Raw genomic sequence first — 24479 nt, 5'->3', positions numbered from 1 at the left:
TACATGGAGTCTGGTGGAAATATGCAAAAAAAGTCACATATATCTTAGCAGAAAGTTGAGAAATGTTGCGTTTACTCAAAGAATTTCTAATATAGGTTTACTTCACACAAGAGCAGCCATTTTCCCCTGTTGCCATGGGAACGCTATGAAGTGACGTAATTACGCGACGTGAACATCATCGAAAAGCAGGGTGTTGGAGGTTGAATTTGACATGTTGTACTTTGAGTCTCTTAAGTTCGTATCCAATAAGAAAGCTATCTTAATATCTGATGTCTACTCACATTTCTTTGTCTAAGTGCTCCTGCTGTCTATATTATTATTATTATTATTATTATTATTATTATTATTATTATTATTAACGATTTTTGAAATCGTTAATAATATTATAAATCGTTTCTGTCTCTTTTGTATCTTTTATTTTATATTACTTTTATTTTTACTTTAATATTATATTATTTGTATATATTTTTGTATCTTATTTGTTTACTTATTGCAGTGACTGAATATCTGTAAACTATTTTTGGAAATTAAGTTTAAAAAAAGCAGGGTGTTGGAGGAATCACTGTTTTTTTCTCTTTTTCATCAAACCACATTTTTTGCAAGTTTCCGCAATTTCATCGCATAAAATTGCATAAATATCATATATAGCATTTTCCATCACATTTTTTAAGAAAACGTGCCGCATAATCAAGGATTTTTGCCCCCAACAATCACAAAAAAACTCAGCGTTTTTCTGGAAGGACTGGTTATAGTTCTAAAATTACAATTTAATCGTGTAAACAATAAGCGAGAGCTGCAGGGCTCCGTGTTTCTGCTCACACCGTGTGCTGCCAAGTCGATTTTGGCTGAAGTGGGTCGTAATCTGAGCTAAAGCTTTCAGTTTCTGGCAGTCGGATTGTGGAGGGATGGAAAGATCTTTTCCAACATGTTAATCCTCGTCAGCTAAGAGAGAAAAAATTTATCTTTTTCGAATGGAAACAAGATTTATGGATGTGTGGTTACAGTTTTTTCGAGGGAGAAGCTACCAAATCATGTTGGCGTCTTTTTTTATGGAAATTACAGGTTTTGTTTTTATTTAACCTTTATTTATTCGGGGGTGGTTCACTGAGAGAGAGCCTCTCTTTTGCAGGAACGACCTGATCACATTCCCCCAGTTCCACATTCATACGTCTGATCTGCTGGCCACTGAGCAGCTCCACTGGAGCGGTTGGGGGTAAAGGGCCTTGCTCAAGGGCACCTCAGTGGTGGTGATGATGGGAGGGACAAGCGCTGCTCTTTCACTTTCCCCCACCCAGATTTTTATCCTGTCGGTCTGGGGATTGAACCAACGACCTCCCGGTCACAAGCTCGCGTCTCTAACCTTAAAGCCGCCACTGCCAATATACAATACTGTCATAATGGAGAGAGAGAGAGAGAGAGAGAGAGAGAGAGAGAGAGAGAGAGAGAGAGAGAGAGAGAGAGAGAGAGAGAGAGAGAGAGAGAGAGAGAGAGAGAGAGAGAATTTCATTTCCAAAAAGCCTTGTGTTGCCTTTCCATTGACCAGGAAACTTTCTGTTTTTCTGGGTCAAAATTTAAAATGCACACGTTTGGGTCGTCTTTTTTTCGACACTTTTGTCGCTTTTCCCGATGTTTTTGTCGCTTTTTTCATCGTTTTTGTCACATTTTTCAATTTTTTTTGTCATTTTTTTCATCGTTTTTGTCACTTTTTTCAAATTTTTTTCAAATTTTTTTTGTCACTATTTCCAAAGTTTTTGTCGATTTACTTTTCTGCGCTTTTTCGCTACCCCGCGTTTTGAATCTTTTTCCGACTTTTTTGTCACATTTTTCGTCGTTTTTGTCACTTTTGTTACTTTTGTCAATGTTTTTGAAGCTTTTCCCGACGTTTTTGTAACTTTTAAAAACATTTTTTGTCACTATTTGCAAAGTTTTTGTCGATTAGTTTTCTGCGCTTTTTCACGATTTTTTTTTCCCCCGCGTTTTTGAATCTTTTTCTGACTTATTTGTCACTTTTTTCAACATTCTTTTATCGTTTTTTTATTTTCAAATGCTATAAAATTTAAAAAGAAGAAACCAAATTCAATGAAAGTAGGGAACTGATCATTTATTTTACTTGTGAAGAGCGTTGTACGGAACCATCCAAGTTATTATTATCTTTAAATTTGGTTGAAAGAAAACCCAAATTTCTGATGTAAAAGCTTTTTGAAAATGGGTCAAATCTGACCCGAGGACACCAGGAGGGTTGAGCTATTTATCTGAGGGTTTCTTTCGTTGTCTTCCTCCAGCTTTCGAGCGAGGCCACTGCTACGAGCCGTACCTCCAGAACGGAAACTTCACGACCTCTGACCCGCTGTACGGTGTCGGCGCGGTGGTCCAGTTCACGTGCGACGCGGGTCACGCTCTGGAACAAGGCCCGCCCGTCATCGAGTGCATCAGTGCGAGGGATCCCTACTGGAATGACACAGAGCCGCTATGCAAAGGTAACCCTGAAAGGAAAACCGTTTTGGTAACACTTTACCTGAAGGTAAGATAAGAGTGACATGACACTGTCATGAACACATGACACATGAACTCTAACCCTAACCATAACTTGTCATGACAAAAACCAAACCAGACACTTAGTACCCTCGGATTAGGGTGGCACCTAAATCATGGTTGCAGCTGTCGCCGTGGTCCTGCTACGCTCTGCAGTGCCCTGCTACACCCTGCTACGCCCTGCTACGTCCTGCTACACCCTGCTACGTTCTACTACGCCCTGCTACACGCTGCTACGTCCTGCTACGCCCTGCTATGTCATGCTACGCTCTACTACGCCCTGCTATGTCATGCTACGCTCTGCAGTGCCCTGCTACGTTCTACTACGCCCTGCTACACGCTGCTACGTCCTGCTACGCCCTGCTATGTCATGCTACGCTCTACTACGCCCTGCTATGTCATGCTACGTTCTGCAGTGCCCTGCTACGTTCTACTACGCCCTGCTACGTTCTACTACGCCCTGCTACACGCTGTTACTGCCCTGTTACTGACGCGACTGCAGTCCCTGCTACGCTTCTACTACGCCCTGCTACACGCTGCTACGTCCTACCGCCTGCTATGTCATACTACGTTCGTACCCTGCTACGTCCTGCGCATGCCCTAGCTATGCCGTGCTACGTTTACTACGCCCTGCTATGTCATGCTACGTCCTGCTACCTCACGCCTGCTATGTCATGCTACGTTCTACTACTTCTGTTACGTCCTGTTACGTCCTGCGCGTCACGCTATGCTAATACGCCCTGCGTCATGTTACGTCCTGCTACGTCCTGCTTGCCCTGCTACGTCATAGCATTGCACGGCCTATACATCCTACATTTGCCCTGCTATGTCATGCTACGTTCTACTACGCCCTGCTATGTCATGCTACGCTCTGCAGTGCCCTGCTACGTTCTACTACACCCTGCTACTAACCCTAACCCTTACCCTTAAAAGAAGCGTTATGTCATAAATGTTTATGACAGGTTCATGACAGTGTCATGGCACTCTCATGTAGATACTGTAAGGCAGTTTAAGCTGTTCATAAGCCCATAAACAGTCTTGTATTTTGTTTTAATTTTTCCGAGCCAAGGGTTAAGTCAGTGAATGCAACTCAGCTATCTAGACAACGTTTTACCATCGCGAGACTCAATTCTACTAGTAGCCACTCATGCCTCCCTGCATGGACACTGCTTAACGCTGTCTGTGCCAGAGCTAGAGGCCAACACAACGCAGTGTATCATCCAGAACAACATCAGCTGTGATTGTAAACTAACCTGTTACCGGAGCCAAGTAAAGTTCGTAAAAGAAGATCCTTTGTCGTGTGTCTCTATATACCCACGCACCACCAAAGTGATACCACAGTTTCATATATTTCACCTATTCAGTAAACTCTTAACTGCTCGCTCTGGCTCGATTATAACTTCATACAACTTTATAATTTGTGAGGTTTTCTCATAGAAAACCCTAAATTGTTATACAAGGCTACTTGTTCTGCTCTATTTTGTGTTTCGTTCACACAAAAAATGCCTTCCAAGAGCAGTGTTTATTATGAAGTAGGGCTGGGCGATAATTCAATATTATAATTTATTGTCTTTCAGTGGAATCATATCATGGTTAAATCATATATAGATTATCGTGATTATACAATTGCGTTGTCTGAATTGATAATAACAAGCACATACTGACTCAATTTTCTCAGAAAATCTGCATTTTGAGAGAATATCATTTGAAGAATTGTAGATTTGTTTTAACATCCCACTGTTTTTGTACACGCATGTAAACATAGTCCGTACAGTACGCTCATCTCATCCGTGGAAGCCGCTGCGTTGTTTAGACTGAACAGTCGCTTCTCGTTGTGTCACACCTAAACCCACCTCAAAACCAGCTCTGATTGGTCGGTCGTTTGGCGAACGGCTCCAAATTTCCTCTATCTCAAGATGCCAGACTGATCTGGGAGTGGAAAACTGGAGCTCGCCAGATCAGGACGCTCTCACGAGGCTCATGTCATTCCCCCTCTCTCTTCCCTTTCATGTCTAAGCTGTCCTGTCACAAAAAAAATCTAAAATAAAAAGAGAGATGACATCGGATTTAGTTGAAACTGAGACTCTAAAGGAGATTTTTTGCGTCTGTAAGTAACGCTAAGTTTTGTTTTCTAACTTTAGCGTCTTTAATTTGTCCTCATGTCTCTCTCTCTCTCTCTCTCTCTCTCTCTCTCTCTCTCTCTCTCTCTCTCTCTCTCTGCAGCTCAGTGTGGGGGCGACCTGACCGGTCCGGGTGGGGTGATCCTGTCTCCAAACTGGCCCGAGTGGTACGGAGAGGGAGAGGACTGCAGCTGGAGGATACATGTCGGCGAAGACAAACGGGTGCTGCTTGATGTTCAACTGTGAGAAACACACACACAGAGACACATACACACACAGTCTCACACACAGACACACACACATGCACACTTGCACACACGCACGCACGTACACACACAGTCACACACACACGCACACAGACACACACACACACACATGCACACACACACACACACACAAAGTCACACACACACACACACAGTCACACACACACACAGACACACACACACACACACACACACACACACACACAGACACACACACACACACACAGACACACACACACACACAGACACACACACACACACAGACACACACACACACACAGTCACACACACACACACAGTCACACACGCACACACGCACGCACGTACACATACAGTCACACACACATGCACACACACACAGTCACACACACACTTGCACACGCACGCACAGACACACACACACACAGACACACACACACTTGCACACTCGCACGCACAGTCACACACACATGCGCGCACACACACGCACAAAGTCTCACACACACACACATGCGCACAAACAGACACACATGCACACAGACAAACACACATGCACGCACACACAGACACACACACGCGCACATAGTCACACACACATACAGACACACACACACACACACACACAGACTTGTAAACATCAAAACTCCCGCTGGATTCTCAATGGAGAAGCAAGTGTTATCATTAGAAGTGTATACGCGGGGGGGGGTGGAGGCTCAGTGAGAGGTCCAGCACCCCGTCTGGTGATAGTATTTCTCTGTTCCGGCTCACACTGAAATATTAAATTCAAAACTTGACAACATTAGACAGCATGCTGTTCAGACTGTTCTGCCCCGATGCTGTTGGATTGAATCCTTTGTCTTTCCCCTGCGTTCATATCTCTATGAATACTTCATGTAAAGCCAGTATGTGTAGAAGCTTTATTTTGTTCAAAGAGACAGTCCTCCCCTAAAATACATATTTTTCCTCTTACCCGTAATGCTGTTTATCAGTCTAGATAGTTTCAAAGTGAGTAGCTCGGCTTGTGGTGCTCAAAGTGCTAAAGAAATACTTGAAAAAACTGTCTCTTTCCATGCCTGCACAATCCGACATGCGCAATATGATGATAATCCTGTTTTACGAGGATTTGCGACAATGCACGATCTGTTCCGCACTCCCGGTCGTAATTGTAGCGGTCTGCCGTTAGCCTCCACCGGGAAGCTAACGTTAGTTTAGCTAACAGCTAATTCGGCTAACCGCTAGCTGACAGCTTGAGTCGGTCTAAAATAACGTTGGCTCAAGCTAAACACTGGGGAAAAGCAGGCTACAGCTAAGTTAAGACTTTTTACAGTAATAACAATAAAGACAAGTATTGAGTGATTATATTTTAAATGAGCACAAGTAAAGTAGAACTGACGTAACAGCTGTTATATATTTTAACGGTTATTTTCAAGTTTTATTTTGAGGGTCTTTTAACCAGTCCCTCCAGAAAAACGCAATTATGCGATCGCATAATTCAATGCATAATCAGCCAAAGTCCACATATTTATTTCAAATATGCCGCACTTTCGCTGCATAAATTGCAGATTTCCACGCAAAATATGCAGGGCTTGCATGATTTCATAATCCCCGCATTTTTGTTGCAAAAAAGTCACATATATCTTTTCCCGCAATTTTTGCAAGTTCCCGCAATTTCATCGCATAAAATTGCATAAATATCCCGCATATTCCATCGCATTTTTTAAGAAAACGTGCAGCATAATCAAGGATTTTTGCCCCGCAACAAAACTCTGCATTTTTCTGGGTTTTGTGTCAAAAATTAAAGTATTAATGATAAGTCCGGTGGTGGTCACTCCGCTGTTTATTTAGTAGGGGTGTGCATTGGCACTGCCCTCACAATTCGATTGGACTACGATTCACCAGGTAACGATTCAATTCAATTCGATTCTACGATGCATTGCGATGCATCAAAAGTCTACTGCACACAACAAGGCAAATTTTTCATCAGTCATGAGGCAATACAAGCAGTCAGATATTGAACAACAGATTTTATTGGCTGCTATGTGTGTATTATCACTCTCCTGTATCTTTGATACAGATGTAATTGAAACTTCACAACTTTATTGTCCACTCAAGGTCAAGGTCAAGGTCAAGGAGTCTTTATTATCCCCGAGGGGCAATTCGTTTTGCAGCAAATAAATTGCAACATAAACGACACATAAGCCATACAGACAACAGACACTATCGATGGAGAACACAAGTAAATACATACGACACAAAAGTCCACATCTCACATTGAATTATTAACAAAACCTATAGCAGCAGGAACAAAAGAGTTTTTGTGTCTGTTTGTCCTGCATTTAGTCAGACAGAATCTGCGGCCAGACGGCAACAACATGAAGTAGCTGTTCAGGGGGGGGGGGGCTTATATCAGCCAGGACTGACTGGGCCTTCTTCAGTTGTCTCAGAGAGTTCAGGGAAATTTTTCCACACACTTTAGTAATGTATTGCAGCCTGTTTTTGTTTTTAAGAGTGAGGGACCCAAACCAGCTCACAAAGGCAAAGGAAAGAATAGTTTCAATAAAACAACAATAAAACAAGGCCAGAACATAAACATAATGTCGATAATAATCGATTATGGCACTTTGCCGCATCGATGCTGAGTCGTGCATTGCGATGCATCGCCGAATCGATTATTGTTGACACCGCTATTATTTAGTACAAAAATATGCCGCCTGGCCGTCAAGTGTTTCAACGCACGCGTGATAGGGACACCGTCACGTTTTCTACTACGTATTTATGCGCATGTTGGATCGTGCAGGCAGCACAGATGGCGGCCTGCCCCCTCCTTGTATTTGGATACACACTTGAAATGAAAACAAGTTGAATTAATAATGAATGTGATGATTTTATTTAGCAGAATTACATTGTATCCTATCCAATATTTTCTGTATTTTTAAGCTTATTTTCTCAGCTGTATTCTTAAAAATGCCCCCCCCCGACTGATTATTGGTCGCCCCTGCACGACCTTAACCGAAAGTGAAGTAACCTTTGATTTGAACTCAAACCAGCAGATCTTTTTCTAAACTAAACTAAGTAGTTTCAATATCACCAGCGCTGTCCTTTAAAATAATGTTTTCACAACCCGTTCTCACTTGCGTGCGGCCTCTGACATATGTAGCAACTGTAAGTCGCTTTGGATAAAAGCGTCCGCTAAATGACATGTAATGTAATGTAATTTCTTACAGTAGCTATGTTACTTTATACACTTATTGACTCGCTCTTTATTTATTTATTTTTTTACCTTTGAATTTGACTTTGAGCAACTTCAACTAAACAATTTCCCTGAAGGGATCAATAAAGTATTGTGCTTCTGATTCCCTCTCCGTCCTCAGACTGAACATCAGTGACAGCGACATGTTGACCATCACCGACGGCGACGAGGTCACGGCTCGCATCCTGGGCCGGTACGTCGGGGGAAGCGGCCCCTTCAAGCTCTCGTCCACCACCCCCGACCTGACGGTCACCTTCCACTCGGACCCAGCGGGGCTCGTCTTCGGCAAGGGAGAGGGCTTCATCATCAACTACATGGGTGAGAGCTCAAACAACAACATAGTTCAGACTTAAAACCACATTCAAAACAACAGAGGGTGGACAATGAAGTCTATCTATCTATCTATCTATCTATCTATCTGTCTGTCTGTCTGTCTGTCTGTCTGTCTGTCTGTCTGTCTGTCTGTCTGTCTGTCTATCTATCTGTCTGTCTATCTATTTATCTGTTTATCTATCTGTCTATCTATCTATCTATCTATCTATCTATCTATCATTGGTCAAATAAAATAGCAGAACATGGAAACACTCAAGTAAAGTACAAGTATCTTAAATTTGCACTTAGTTTTTTTCAATTGCTTAAGCACAATTTTGAAAACAGTCACAGTCTTTTTCAAAACACTACACACAATTAGCAGAACACCTCAGACCCTTTGCAAAAACTATACACTAATTTATAAACAACATATTTTGTTACCATATGAAACACACACGTTCCATATGACTTAATTATGTTTGAACCAAATACACACTGCTGTTGCTAACCTAAAACACTTTTAGCAATTCTACTTCTCAGCGATTAGAGTACTGTAAATGAACTACACAGAGAACGTGAAAATATACAATAAGTTCACCAAACACTACACAAGACCAATGCTGCAGACTGAGGAAAATATAATTTATTTCTCTCCATAATACCCAAATCAGTCAACATGTCGACATGGAGAATCACCAACAAAACATGTCCCAGTTTTCATGCTACTACAGTAGTGTGCATAACACGGTTAGCTCAGCAAACAACAGACAAACCTGAAATATTGTATCCAGTACAGGTTACAATCACAGAAAAAAAAAAAGATCTGAAAAAGTACAGAAAAATACTAGACATTATCTCTTCGCCTAGCAGGATCTGGCCAGAGAATGTCATCAACATCACAGGAGATATATCCTCATTGGCAAGACAACCGTCTTGAATTTCGAATCCATCCTTGCGTAGCTGCGGCGTCGACTTGGTCACCAGCGTCCTCCATGGCCTCAATGAGGGCTACCTGAGCCTGGGGCCTCAATGAGGGCTACCTGAGCCTGGGGCCTCAATGAGGGGTACCTGAGCCTGGGGCCTCAATGAGGGGTACCTGAGCCTGGGGCCTCAATGAGGGCTACCTGAGCCTGGGGCCTGAATGAGGGCTACCTGAGCCTGGGGCCTCAATGAGGGCTACCTGAGCCTGGGGCCTCAATGAGGGGTACCTGAGCCTGGGGCCTCAATGAGGGCTACCTGAGCCTGGGGCCTCAATGAGGGCTACCTGAGCCTGGGGCCTGAATGAGGGCTACCTGAGCCTGGGGCCTCAATGAGGGGTACCTGAGCCTGGGGCCTCAATGAGGGCTACCTGAGCCTGGGGCCTCAATGAGGGCTACCTGAGCCTGGGGCCTCAATGAGGGCTACCTGAGCCTGGGGCTGCAGATCGTAAACCCTCGCGTGAATATGGGCCCCCTTCCTCCTTGTCGTTCTCGACCCTCAATCCTCAAATGTCCCAGGGAGGGGTATCAAAAGTGCTGATATGGTGCATCCAATGATCAGCTGATTACTGTAACTGTAGACAGAGTTTCCTTGTTGAAATGTCCTTATGACAGATGCCGCTGTATATCTGCTACTCCCTCAGCGTCAGTCCGTGGTTCACAACATGGTCCACTAGCGCGACTTTCATTTGATAAATTTGGTCCTCTTCTTCTTTGAGCATATTCTTCAGGTCTTCCTCTCCCTCTCCCTCTCCCTCTACCTCTGGCTGGTCCTCTTCCTCTACCTCCTTCTCCTCCTCTGTGGATTCCCCCTCTCACTCTCAAGTCTTCTTCTTCGGACTCCTTCCATTTTGGCTGAGGGCAGGTGAACTTACCTGCTGCATTTCATATAGTGCTTAAACCTGATTGGTGTGTCTACAATTAAGCCATCATGTGTTTGCGTACCTGGTGGCTGTGTTTAACCAATTGGTACATGGGTGTGTTCATTTGAAAGCCTTTACTTTGTAATTGCAAGGACATGATATCATGATAAATGTCTGTGTCAAATGCATACAAGTGTGTTTAGTGTTTTGCAAATCACTGTGTGTGATGTTTTGCAAAAAGTGTGAAGCTGACAGTGTGCGTATACAGTTGTGCAGATCTAGGCCGGTGTTTTGCTCCTTGAGTGTAAGGTTTTGCGAATTGTGGGAAAGTTTTAATGTTAGTGTGTAAGCAATTGTAAAAAAACTGTAAGTACAGTCAAGGGTTCAACATTTGGGGGTATTATAACTTGGGGGTCCAGGAGATTTGGGGCATCAAACACTTCATTGCCTACATTCATGGTGAACTTTACTGCAAGAATTTGAACAGAAGAAAGGTTTTTTCTTTGCTTGCCGATAGGTAGGTAGGTAGGTAGGTAGGTAGGTAGGTAGGTAGGTAGGTAGGTAGGTAGGTAGGATAGATAGATAGATAGATAGATAGATAGATAGATAGATAGATAGATAGATAGATAGATAGATAGATAGATAGATAGATAGATAGATAGATAGATAGATAGATAGATGGATGGATGGATAGATAGATAGATACTTTATTCATCCCAAGGTAAATTTTAGGCATCCAGTAGCTTAGACAACTATAACAACCATCAACAATTTGTGAAGTGATTCCAAAGGTCTGGTATGGACTGACCATGTGATGCAATGACTATGATAAGGTGTTATATGGTAGAGTGTGTGCAGTGGTGGTAGTGCAAAAGTGAACAATGCAGGGATTGAACAGTGCAATAGCTTATTATTAAATATTAACAGAACAATATATAACAGGGAATAAGTTATAAGATGTAGACGTTATGACCAGAGTCCAGATTGTGTAGGACATTACATGGAAACGAGACCGCCAACCACCTATGATGTTTTACAACGGTTAATATTTTTCATTCATCATTATAATAAGATATATTATATTATATTATATATTATAATAAGGGTTGTAACCCCTCACACCCCTCGGAAATGAAGCCAATGAGTACAGTACTAGAGTAAATGTACTCTGTGTGTGTTTTTAAAGACTGAGGGACACAGACAGGACCTAACACACTGTTTAGGGTTGATCGGGTCCATTGATTCTGTGTTTTTCTTGCGATTTACTGACAAACATCATGATAAAGATAAAGAATAACGCCGGCTTCATCCTTTTATTCACCTTCGTTCATTCCCGTTTTCCCGTTCGGTTTCATTCAGCCTTTTTCTCCTCCAACTGTCGACTCCATTTCCCCCCCCCCCCCTTCCCTTTCCCTCTCCTCTTTTTTTGTCTTTCCTTTCATTTCCCTCTGCCCTTATTCAATCACGTCCTATTTGTTGCACCGTCTCACAGCGGCTCTCATCTGCACACAAGCCCAGAGTTTACCAAGCAGCCAAATAGCCCCCCCACCACAAAATATGCCCCCCCCCCCTTTACACACAGCACTTCCCGCATCCAACACCTGACTTTTTTAATTTAGAAAATTCATAACTGTCCGGTTACTTTCACCGGGACCCACATGGTTTCAACCAATAATCAAGTAAATCAAGATTTTTTTTTTTTTTTTTTTTGTGATTTTTTTTTTTTTTTTTTTTTTTTTTTTTTTTTTTTTTTTTTTTTTTTTTTGTTTTTGTTTTTTTTTTTGTTTTTTTTTTTTTTTTTTTTTTTTTTTTTTTTTTTTTTTTTTTTTTTTTTTTTTTTTTTTTTTTTTTTTTTTTTGTTTTTGTTTGTGTGTGTGTGTTTTTGTTTTTGTTTTTTTTTTTTTTTTTTGTTTTTGTTTTTTTTTTTTTTTTTTTTGTTTTTTTTTTTTTTTTTTTTTTTTTTTTTTTTTTTTTTTTTTTTTTTTTTTTTTTTTTTTTTTTTTTTTTTTTTTTTTTGTTTGTTTTTGTGTGTGTGTGTTTTTTTTTTTGTTTTTGTTTTTTTTTTTTTTTTTTTTTTTTTTTTTTTTTTTTTTTTTTTTTTTTTTTTTTTTTTTTTTTTTTTTTTTTTTTTTTTTTTTTTTTTTTTTTTTTTTTTTTTTTTTTTTTTTTTTTTTTTTTTTTTTTTTTTTTTTTTTTTTTTTTTTTTTGTGTGTGTGTGTGTGTGTGTGTGTGTGTGTTTGTTTGTGTGTGTTTTTTTGTTTTTGTGTGTGTGTGTTTTTTTTTTTTTTTTTTTTTTTTTTTTTTTTTTTTTTTTTTTTTTTTTTTTTTTTTTTTTTGTTTTTTGTGTGTGTTTGTGTGTGTGTGTGTGTGTGGTTTTGTGTAGTGCACGAGGTGTGTGTGTGTGTGTGCATGTGTGTAGCGTGTGTGTGTTGTGTGTGTGTGTGTGTGTGTGTGTGTGTGTGGTGAGGAAGGACAGGAAGGAATGAAATGAGTCATACAGTGGAATTAGTAATGGAATGGAAATAGCAATGAATGCAATGGACCATTATACAGCCAACAGAAGGGAATCTCCGGGCTTGGCAATGCTTTGTTTTTTTTTCTCTCTTTAGTTTAGTTTAGTTTTTCTGCCATTTGTAGCAACATTATTGCTTTTACTTGCCAAAAAAAACTAAAACGAAAAGATATACGAGAAACAAAATGGGACCTTCTACAGTAACATGAATTATTATTGACATTCATACGAAAAAGAACAACCTGATCTCACAGAATATTCCGTGAAATGAACACGGCCCCTTAAGTTAAGGAAAAGGTCGGGGTGGGCTTACATATCCATGACATGCGGGGAGAAAATGTCATCTTCTCATTGACTTTACATTGGCGTTGTTTTCCGTGGTGGCCACACGAAGCGACTTTGAGTCCATGAAAAGCGCTATATAAATTCAATTTATTATTATTTTTCACACTTTCCGTACCACCACCACCACCACGACATGCGCTGTTAACAATTCGTGATAATTTCACGGAATATTCTGTGAGACCAGGCTGAAAAGAAAGTAACGAAGTAAGGAAAGAAACTAGCGGCGCTTACCCACTGCTGGTACCAGCTCGGCTCGGCTCGATTAACTGTTTGAGTCATTTCTTATGGAAAAAAAAGTATAAATATAAAAAAGTAAAAATATTCTCTGATGTCAGCTTGTTAAATATGAATATTGTTCTAGTTTCTTCTCTCCTCTGGGACAGTAAACTGAATATCTTTGAGCTGTGGACAAAAACGAGACATTTGAGGACGTCATCTTGGGCTTTTAGGGGAAACATTGATCCACATTTTTATTTTTTTAAGATTAATTTTTGGGGCTTTTCCCTTTATTAGGCAGTGGATAGATATGAAAGGGGGAGAGAGATGGGGGGGGATGACACGCAGCAAAGGGTAGCAGGTCGGATTCGAACCGTGTGTTGCTGCCGGACTCAGCCCACATGGGGCGAACGCTCCTACTGGGTGAGCTAGAGGCCGCCCCCCCCGATCCACATTTTTCAGCATTTTCTGACATTTTAGAGACCAAAACAACTCATCTATTCATTCAGGAAATAATCGACAGATTCCTCGACATCAATGAAAATTTGTTGTCTTAATGTTCTGTATTTTCTTCTTGGCAGAGTGGATCCTGGAGGTGGTTTTGTTGTGTTCTTCCTCTGTTCTCGGCTGTTATTCACTTGAGACATTTGAATTAACAGAGCAGCAAATGTGCCTGTAAATGCATGAATAAAAAGGGAAAAAACATAAACCGTCTGTGCGGGGAACATAACAGTAATCTTCAGCTGATTCAACTGCAGTAAATTGCTTCTCGGCAGGCAATTTCGGCAATGTACAAAACCAAAAACTAAACTCTGTGAGATTCCTTGACAGTAAAACTAACCATTCAAATAATGAGTTCTTTCTAATGAGTTCAGAACATTTGTAATACAAAAGATTATTGTCTTAATGTCAGGAATCAACCAGGGAAAGTTTCATGGTATTAGTTAAAATGTTTACCTTATTCACCTTAAGTGTCTTGTCTTTTTAACCTGGACCCTATGCTCCCTATGTTTTTGTGTCTGGTACGTCTGGTAGTTCCGCATTTCGCTATGATGACACACATACAAGCACGCACGCACACCGTGAAAACCCAACAAGTCCTTCAAAGTCCATGCGACGATATGGGTTGTTTCTTTCTACCCACTAATACGACCCCCTAGGTTGTTGCGATCTTAAAGGGGAACTATGCAGTTTTTTTTTAGCTTAATTTACCTTAACTGAACAGCTTCGGAGTCATTGGAATGGTTATATGACTTTTTTTCGGGTTGAATGGTGGTCGTCTCGCTCCCCCCTAGCGCCTGTGAGCGGAAATACAGCCTCGTATCTAAACCGGAGAACGAAACGGTCGCAGTTTGGTTCGCTTTAGGCACAGAAACTACTTGGTTAAGTTTAGAGAATGATCGTGGTTCGAGTTGAAATCAGACGTGACATCACGTCCGGTTTCGCACGTGACGCTGAACGTGACATTTGTAAACTTTTAAAAAAAAATCTTTGTTTACTTTCATTCTCCTGAGTGAAAGCCCTGTGTTTGTTTCACTCATCCACCCCGCCCACCCCAACCAACCAACCAATCTGCCTCCTTACCAGGACATTTGGCGCTCACATACTTCTCATAGACGGTATATAAACTGGACCACCAGACCCCATGTCTCTGGACGGAGACCAGTGAAGGATATCAGAAGTCTCTTTCCCGGTGCTGGCTGAGCGTTACTGAGCAGCCTCCAACTGAGCTTGAAGACGTAGATGTGACGTGAGCAACCTGTCTGAAAGTGTGAAGTCTTCTGGTAGCTGTGCCGAGAGAAATCTCAATCATTCCCAATCTTACAGAGACGGAGAGCGTAGGTATATGTAAGGAGATAACATAGGCACAGGCTAATTACTGATCACTAACATGCTAGTTAACATTAGCAATTAAACCTAAACAGCTAATGGAAGTCCAAACTGCCTGTGAGCTTCTCCTGTACTATACGGTAATTCCTCTACTGTGTGACAGTAAGTCTCGTGGTTATGACACAATCGTTAGCCTATTATTAGGCTAACGACTACTATTATTATTTATAAAAGCGTCTGCTACGGAGCCATAACGTGAGGTACAAGGTAATGGAGCCTTTTATACATTGTCGTGTTTCTTTAGAAATAAACAACGGACAAATAGTCTTTAAACGCTTCAGATGTAAAGTTATTCGCTGTCAAAGTGACGTGAAAATGAATGGGAGTCAATGGGATGCTAACGGGAGGTGATCGTTTGGTAGCATCAAAATGGCGCCATGGGAGGTTTGAGTTCTGAAGCGAAGCTTACCCCCCTTGATACTTCCTCACCTTACTTCCTGCTTTGCTCCCGTCAGAACTACTTCGACCACTAGAGGGCGCCGCCACTATAAACGTAAATATAGGTCGTAATTGCTTCTTGAACAAACGACCTATGGGAGCGTTTTCAGGGAGGACAGTCTCTCCATTTCACCAATGGATGTTTTTGCCTGCCAGCTTACTAAAAAACTAACTTGGTTCTTAGATTTTGTGGAAATGAAACTAAACAGACATCAGAATTTTTTTTTAATCATGCTGACAACTCCAGATTTTTTTCTCCTTGATCGATCTGAAAGCAGAGTTGTCTGTGGCTGTGGATGTGGCTGTTATTACATTTGACTGGGAGATCTAAATCCTAAAGCTTGTAGAGAGACAAACATGGCAAAAAAAAAAGTTTTGTGCCGGGCACTTTTAATCAAAGATGAGACGAATTATTGATTGAAAAAGATCTTCAGAAGGATCAAAGGACTGCTGCTGCGTGTCTGTAATCACTTCATGCTGCTGTGTGAGGCCTTCTCAGATACAACATGAGAAGCTTACACATGAATCAGGGCAAGACATTCATCCGCTGTAAGTTTTTCCATTTTATAAAGCCAAAAAGCTTTCCGCCAATGAAAACACACATTAATTGGAAACATCTAGTTTACTCAGAGTTTGATATTTTTGTTCTAATGAGTCTGTGTAATGCAAGAGATTCATTAGGAGTCTTTTGTGTTTGTCCACCTGATTGTTATGAAATCATAAAAATATCGATAGCAGGGTCTTTAACCATTTTGTAGTTACCATGCCCAGATGTTGCAGAAAGCATTTTAATTGCATATAATCTGAGTTTTTTTCACTTTACGTTTTTGTCTGTTGATAGGGTTGAGAGATAGGTGACTAAAGCCGTTTTCTCATTTAAACTCAGGACAATTACCAAAGAATCAGGTTCGATAATAGTCGAATTACTGATGGCTGCATTCCACTTAGGAGAGGCCCTGGTATTAAACCATAACTGATGGCTGCATTCCACTTAGGAGAGGTCCTGGTATTAAACCATTACTGATGGCTGCATTCCACTTAGGAGAGACCCTGGTATTAAACCATTACTGATGGCTGCATTCCACTTAGGAGAGACCCTGGTATTAAACCATTACTGATGGCTGCATTCCACTTAGGAGAGACCCTGGTATTAAACCATTACTGATGGCTGCATTCCACTTAGGAGAGACCCTGGTATTAAACCATTACTGATGGCTGCATTCCACTTAGGAGAGACCCTGGTATTAAACTATTACTGATGGCTGCATTCCACTTAGGAGAGGTCCTGGTATTAAACCATTACTGATGGCTGCATTCAACTTAGGAGAGACCCTGGTATTAAACCATTAATGATGGCTGCATTCCACTTAGGAGAGGCCCTGGTATTGTGCATGCTGACTCACTGAAATATCTTACTGGGACACTTGATGGAACTGAGCCATCGTTAAGGTTATCAATGTCAGCTGTGCTTTTACTACTATGACAAGTCAACATGTCTGCTGTGAAAAAGGTCCATGAGCTTCTCTGTTCACACATGGGCTCAATCGGACACGACACATTATGTACTCGGGAGCTGGCGGGGTAAAGACAGTTTGATGTCCACAGGCAAGCAGATTGGGAAGGGTCGTCACAAACTGATTCAGACATTTGCGTTCTCGCATACAGCTCCTCAGAGTAACGTTTAGATAAGTCCAGGACTGCAGTGCATGTGTGAAAGGGGCTTTAATGTCAGCAGACGGCAGATCTGGCAGAAATTTAGCAGGTTCCAAAATTAGTTTGGGGGCGACTTAGTCCATTTAGTGTCTGCCTGGCTTAATGTGCACTTATGTGTCCCTGACCACATCCACAAATGCCTCGTTCCATTTATCTTATATTTTAAACAATCCACTTGTGGTATCAAGTGCCAGTCTGGGAGTTTTTGGGACCACAATGTTTGCTTGTTTGAATTATTGGACTCCGCAGGAAATAAACTGTGGCAGAAGCGAATGGGAAATGCATTCTGTTTCATCGTTGTTGATGAAAAGAAGTTTCCGTTATCTCCTCGTCTCTCCAGTTAGATATTTTCGATGTATATAAAAGAGACTTCATATGCAGTATTAGGGGACCAGTAAGGTCTATATAAAAGAGACTTCAGATACAGTATTAGGGGACCACTAAGGTCTCTATAAAAGAGACTTCAGATACAGTATTAGGGGACCACTAAGGCCTATATAAAAGAGACTTCAGATACAGTATTAGGGGACCACTAAGGTCTATATAAAAGAGACTTCAGATACAGTATTAGGGGACCACTAAGGTCTATATAAAAGATACTTCAGATACAGTATTAGGGGACCACTAAGGTCTATATAAAAGAGACTTCGGATACAGTATTAGGGGACCACTAAGGTCTATATAAAAGAGACTTCAGATACAGTATTAGGGGACCACTAAGGCCTATATAAAAGAGACTTCAGATACAGTATTAGGGGACCACTAAGGTCTATATAAAAGAGACTTCAGATACAGTATTAGGGGACCACTAAGGTCTATATAAAAGAGACTTCAGATACAGTATTAGAGGACCACTAAGGTCTATATAAGAGACTTCAGATACAGTATTAGGGGACCACTAAGGTCTATATAAAAGAGACTTCAGATACAGTATTAGAGGACCACTAAGGCCTATATAAAAGAGACTTCAGATACAGTATTAGAGGACCACTAAGGCCTATATAAAAGAGACTTCAGATACAGTATTAGGGGACCACTAAGGTCTATATAAAAGCATCCAAAGAGCACCATGTCATTGGACCTTTAAATTGAGACTATTCGGCCGCATCTCATGGCCATGATCTGTTGTTTATTTAGTGGTTATCACGTAACATTTCTTTGCAAAAAAAATCTCTGACAGCACATAATAAATATAAAAAAAATAGTTTTCTGTAGCAGATGGACACAGTTGTGACAGATAACTGACAGCTTGTGATAATTTTTTACTGCGGGCGGTTTCAGTGGGAGTCTGATTTAAAACTGACTCCAAACGGCAGCTTCAGAGGCAAAAACCGTTCTCTTCTGATATTTGAAAACCGTCCAACGCAGATACAATCCATCATTCTGTCACACGGTCAAGTAGTCGCACAATAAGTCCATCAATCTTCTGTGCTGCGAGGGATCCTTCCTCACCAGCGTCACGTCTAAATCAAATCTCCCGTTGTTGTTTGTCTTGATTTCTTCTTGCCCCTAGATGCTGCGGAGGTGGGTTCACTGGAGATGAACTGGAAACACGAGCAACGCCGATATCATAAAGGAGCTATTAGGCAAAAAACAACAAAAAGTTGACAGGGGTGCTCATGAAGCTCGGCGCAAATTCTTTTCAGGAAGACGTCATTAACCCAATCACTACACTTTCTTCTTAAATCAAATCAGCTGTTTAGAAGCAATACTTTCAGTTAAACCAATCAGACTGGGCCACGAAATTCAAGGGCCAATCACAGCATTACAACTCTGATTTAAATCTGTTCTCTCCCTGTGCTGTCAGCTGTCGTTTCAGGCAAAGCGCTCGACCCCCCCACCTTCCCTGCCGCCCATCGGGGGGTTATGTTCCTGTTCTCTACCCCTTTCAAAATATTTTTAATTCAATGGAGTCTAATCTCCAAAAGACTTTGGACATTTTATCATGCAGTTGTACAATAAATATTTTGCCTATCTGCAAACGAAGTCTCTCCTGATTGAATTGTAGTTAACAAAAAAAAAAGCAGCTACTGCTATGGTATCCCAAAGTGTGCTATGTGGAGCGTTGTTAGATTAAACAAATAGACCTCAACAGTCCCGCCCACAGCCGACTGCGGAAGTAAGAAGACAATACAACTTCTCCATTGACAATTGGAGTATAAGCCATGAAATGGTAACCGTCGATGGTGGACTTAAAACCAGCTACGACAAGGGAACAGCGATTGTATATGCTCACATAAGCCGCCGCTTTCCGACCAAGTAGTTACAGGAATGTAGTTTTAGGAAAAGTCCTTCTTCTAAGCAGATCTACTAACTACTCTCCCCCAAAACAGGTTTTACCATTTGGGAATTCACACTGGCCAAGTGGCCATAGGGACTATAGGAGGGGTAAGGGAGTGATGCAAGCACGGCAACGTTCTTCATAGCGTTAAAATCAAAAAACAAATACACAAAAAAAAGTATGAACTGAATACTAAATCTAATGTATATAGCATATTTGTCATAATTTAAACAAGTCTCCCGAAGAGAAACGGGTATCTCTCTCTCCCCCACCTCTGCCTGCTGCGCTGTGTGTGTGTGTGTGTGTGTGTGTGTACCTGTTTTACTATATTCGTGGGGTCCAAAAACTGGGGACTACAGTATACTTGTGGGGTCTGCACAGCCTCGTGGGGACCAAAATGCTGGTCCCCACGAGTTTAAAGGGCTGTTTGAGGGTTAAGACTTGGTTTTAGGATTAGGGTTAGAATTAAGTTATGGTTAGGGTGAGGGTAAGGGTTAAGGTTAGACATTTAGTTGTGATGGTTAAGGTTAGAGTAAGGGTTAAGGTTAGACATTTAGTTGTGATGGTTAAGGTTAGGGTAAGGGGCTAGGGAATGCATTATTTCAATGATATGTCCCCACAAAGATAGTAATACAGATGTGTGTGTGTGTGTGTGTGTGTGTGTGTGTGTGTGTGTGTGTGTGTGTGTGTGTGTGTGTGTGTGTGTGTGTGTGTGTGTGTGTGTGTGTGTGTGGAGTTTAACTCCGAAAAGACAGTTAACCACAGGTTCCCGTTGATCTTATGATGGACATGTGTTGTGATATTTAAACAAGCGAACCGTCAACGGCGAAATAAAAGCCTGTTATTTACGAGACCGGTCTGAGAGACCTCCAGCTTACACCGGGGTGTGTGTGTGTGTGTGTGTGTGTGTGTGTGTGTGTGTGTGTGTGTGTGTGTGTGTGTTGTGAGTGAGTTAGAGCGGTCTGAGAGACCTCCAGCTCACAGCGGGGTCTCTGAGCAGGACTGGCCCAGCGACGAGCTAGCGGCTGGGGCAGGCGCCTGCTGGCTGTCTCCTCACTTCATGGAGCTTCCACCTCCGAAAACTTTGAAGCAAATTGTCAATTCGGCATCAGTTTTCGCAAGACTGCCTATATTCAAAATTGAAACAGTTCATTTTTCGCCTAAAACGTTGTCAGAAGTGAATTTAGCGATGAATAAGATGGCGAAAATTGTTAAAATTGTCCCGTTGTTGGTCTGTCTGTACCGGAAACCCGACCCTCGTTGACCTAGGTCCCGATGCTGAGAAGGGAACAGCGAAAAGCTGCCCTGCCCTGAAGTAGGAGATGGAAGAGTTAGAGGAACAGAGGAACTTAAAAATCCCCAAATTGGTCCAGTCGGAACACGAGAAAAAAAGGGTTCTAGGAACTGCAAAAATCCCTCCAGTCAGAAAGCCAAAAGTTCATGGGGCACCAACCTTGTTTTGAGATAAATGTCTTTTATTCGCGATGTCTTGGATAACAACTTCATTACCCACAATCCTAAGCGTAACAGCAACGTCTCTGATTTGTCCAACTCGTTGTTACCATAGAAACGTTTACTGTACTCGCGAAAGTGCGAACGGCTGGAGCGAGCTTCTGCCATTGAAGTCTGTGATAGTTTACGTACACGGTCTTGTACCTTTGCCTGTTTTTTGCCGTTTTCAAAAATGTTTTTTGTGCGCCGAATCTAATGTTTTATGGTCACCAATCATCTCGTAGCTGGTTGGCTCGGTTCCAGACTTAAAACTATATATATAAGCAATTTTTAAAACCTCAATGAATGCTGCGTTATTGACTTTAGACCAGGTTTTTGTTGGTTAATGATGCGATCGCTTCCCGCTGCCTCAAGATAGAAATACGCCAAGAATGCACCTGAACACACCTCCCTGTAAGACCAGCACGCCCAAGAATGCACCTGAACACACCTCCCTGTAAGACCAGCACGCCCCCAGAATGCACCTGAACACACCTCCCTGTAAGACCAGCACGCCCAGAATGCACCTGAACACACCTCCCTGTAAGACCAGCACGCCCCAGAATGCACCTGAACACACCTCCCTGTAAGACCAGCACACCCAGAATGCACCTGAACACACCTCCCTATAAGACCAGCACGTCCAGAATGCACCTGAACACACCTTCCTGTAAGACCAGCACGCCCCAGAATGCACCTGAACACATCTCCCTGTAAGAGCAGCTCGCCCAGAATGCACCTGAACACACCTCCCTGTAAGACCAGCACGCCCAGAATGCACCTGAACACACCTCCCTGTAAGACCAGCACGCCCAGAATGCACCTGAACACACCTCCCTGTAAGACCAGCACGCCCAGAATGCACCTGAACACACCTCCCTGTAAGAACAGCATGCGCCCAGAATGCACCTGAACACACCTCCCTGTAAGACCAGCACGCCCCAGAATGCACCTGAACACACCTCCCTGTAAGACCAGCACGCCCCAGAATGCACCTGAACACACCTCCCTGTAAGACCAGCACGCCCAGAATGCACCTGAACACACCTCCCTGTAAGACCAGCACGCCCAGAATGCACCTGAACACACCTCCCTGTAAGACCAGCACGCCCAGAATGCACCTGAACACACCTCCCTGTAAGACCAGCACGCCCAGAATGCACCTGAACACACCTCCCTGTAAGACCAGCACGCCCAGAATGCACCTGAACACACCTCCCTGTAAGACCAGCACACCCAGAATGCACCTGAACACACCTCCCTGTAAGACCAGCATGCGCCCAGAATGCACCTGAACACACCTCCCTGTAAGACCAGCACGCCCAGAATGCACCTGAACACACCTCCCTGTAAGACCAGCACGCCCAGAATGCACCTGAACACACCTCCTGTATAAGACCAGCACGCCCAGAATGCACCTGAACACACCTCCCTGTAAGACCAGCACGCCCAGAATGCACCTGAACACACCTCCCTGTAAGACCAGCACGCCCCAGAATGCACCTGAACACACCTCCCTGTAAGACCAGCGCCCGAGAATGCACCTGAACACACCCCTCCCTGTAAGACCAGCACGCCCAGAATGCACCTGAACACACCTCCCTGTAAGACCAGCATGCTTCGAGAATGCACCTGAACACACCTCCCTGTAAGACCAGCACGCCCAGAATGCACCTGAACACACCTCCCTGTAAGACCAGCACGCCCAAGAATGCACCTGAACACACCTCCCTGTAAGACCAGCACACCCCAGAATGCACCTGAACACACCTCCCTGTAAGACCAGCACGCCCAGAATGCACCTGAACACACCTCCCTGTAAGACCAGCACGCCCCAGAATGCACCTGAACACACCTCCCTGTAAGACCAGCACACCCAGAATGCACCTGAACACACCTCCCTATAAGACCAGCACGTCCAGAATGCACCTGAACACACCTCCCTGTAAGACCAGCACGCCCCAGAATGCACCTGAACACACCTCCCTGTAAGACCAGCACGCCCAGAATGCACCTGAACACACCTCCCTGTAAGACCAGCACGCCCATGGACGCGCAGATGGGCACAGGTGCATTTGCTGTTTAAACGACGCGGGCGCTGGACAGGAAACCATGTGTGAACATGGCTTTAATCAACCGTGTCTTTGTTTTGTTTTTACTCAGAGGTGTCCCGAAACGACTCCTGTCCAGACCTGCCTGAGATCCAGAACGGCTGGAAGACCACATCCCACATTGCGCTGGTGCGCGGGGCTCGGATCACCTACCAGTGCGACCCCGGCTATGACCTGGTGGGGCGGGAGACCCTCACCTGTCAGCTAGACCTGTCCTGGAGCTCCCAGCCGCCATTCTGTGAAAAGAGTCAGTTCCACTTTTATTTATACATCTCTTTGTGTGTGTTTTTGATACCTAATATAATCAACATTTCCAACTGCTCTTGAAGTCAGCTTCATTTCACAGAGAAAGAGAAAAAGAAAAGAGATGAAGCGACCGAGGAAACGGTGATGTTTCCCGTTTACTGTAACGTTACGGGACTCTCACGCCTCTCAAAAATAACATGGATGGTTCCATACAACCCTCTTGAATGATTGAATTTTGGGTGTTTTATTACATTTTATAGAATCTGTTTTCTTCCCAGACCACAGATGTGATACAGATGTGCTGCCATTAAAAAAAAGACAATAAAAAAGTTTTATATAAGTATATCAGACTAAACATTGACATCTGTTAAAGTAGGATATGTGAGAATCCATCAACCTACAGTACGCTCCTCTGATCTTTACTATTACTCAAAATAATTCACAATTTGCACTTTTTCAACTCCAAAATTAGGTATAAATTCATGTAAATGAGGTTAATTGACCATGAATTTAAAGCTTTAGTGCGTGACTTTTTGATATTAATGAACGTCCGTTACATTCAAGCCGTTGCCAAATGAGCTGCTACAAAGCTAATTAAGACTCTCAGCTCCACACAGCTCTCTCTGTGTTTCTCAGTAGGACTATGTTCAGAAGATAATTTCTGAAGAATCTATCATGTTTCAAAACTTTATGCTTTATAAACAAGCAAAACAGACCGGGTTAATTTTGAGGACGACAAGTGCAACTTGACCTCCGTTATAGGTTACAATACTTTTGAAATCTACTAGTCTAACTATGCATGGTGTGTTTAATATATATATATACTGTATATATATACTATTTTACTTTTATCTAGCTATCAAAATAATAAGTTTGGATGGTATGAATGTCTATTGGCCCTAACTTGCAACCCAGGGCAGCGCAAAGCCAGACCCAA

The 24479-nt window shown here is 42.4% G+C and overlaps 1 protein-coding gene across 3 annotated transcripts in view; it reads left to right on the top strand.

Moving 5' to 3' along the window:
* Window positions 1–24479, top strand: part of LOC120545874 (seizure 6-like protein) — a 119076-nt gene that overhangs the window by 77588 nt on the left and 17009 nt on the right. For all 3 annotated transcript variants that reach the window (XM_039780500.1, XM_039780499.1, XM_039780501.1), the window contains exons 8-11: window positions 2283–2477; window positions 4756–4894; window positions 8269–8465; window positions 23349–23543. In XM_039780500.1, coding sequence (XP_039636434.1) covers window positions 2283–2477; window positions 4756–4894; window positions 8269–8465; window positions 23349–23543 — 726 coding nt within the window. The remainder of the gene's footprint in view (window positions 1–2282; window positions 2478–4755; window positions 4895–8268; window positions 8466–23348; window positions 23544–24479) is intronic.

This window comes from Perca fluviatilis, chromosome 17 (assembly GCF_010015445.1).
Source record: "Perca fluviatilis chromosome 17, GENO_Pfluv_1.0, whole genome shotgun sequence".
NCBI lineage: Eukaryota > Metazoa > Chordata > Actinopteri > Perciformes > Percidae > Perca > Perca fluviatilis.
This window is presented reverse-complemented; position numbering and strand designations above follow the sequence as displayed.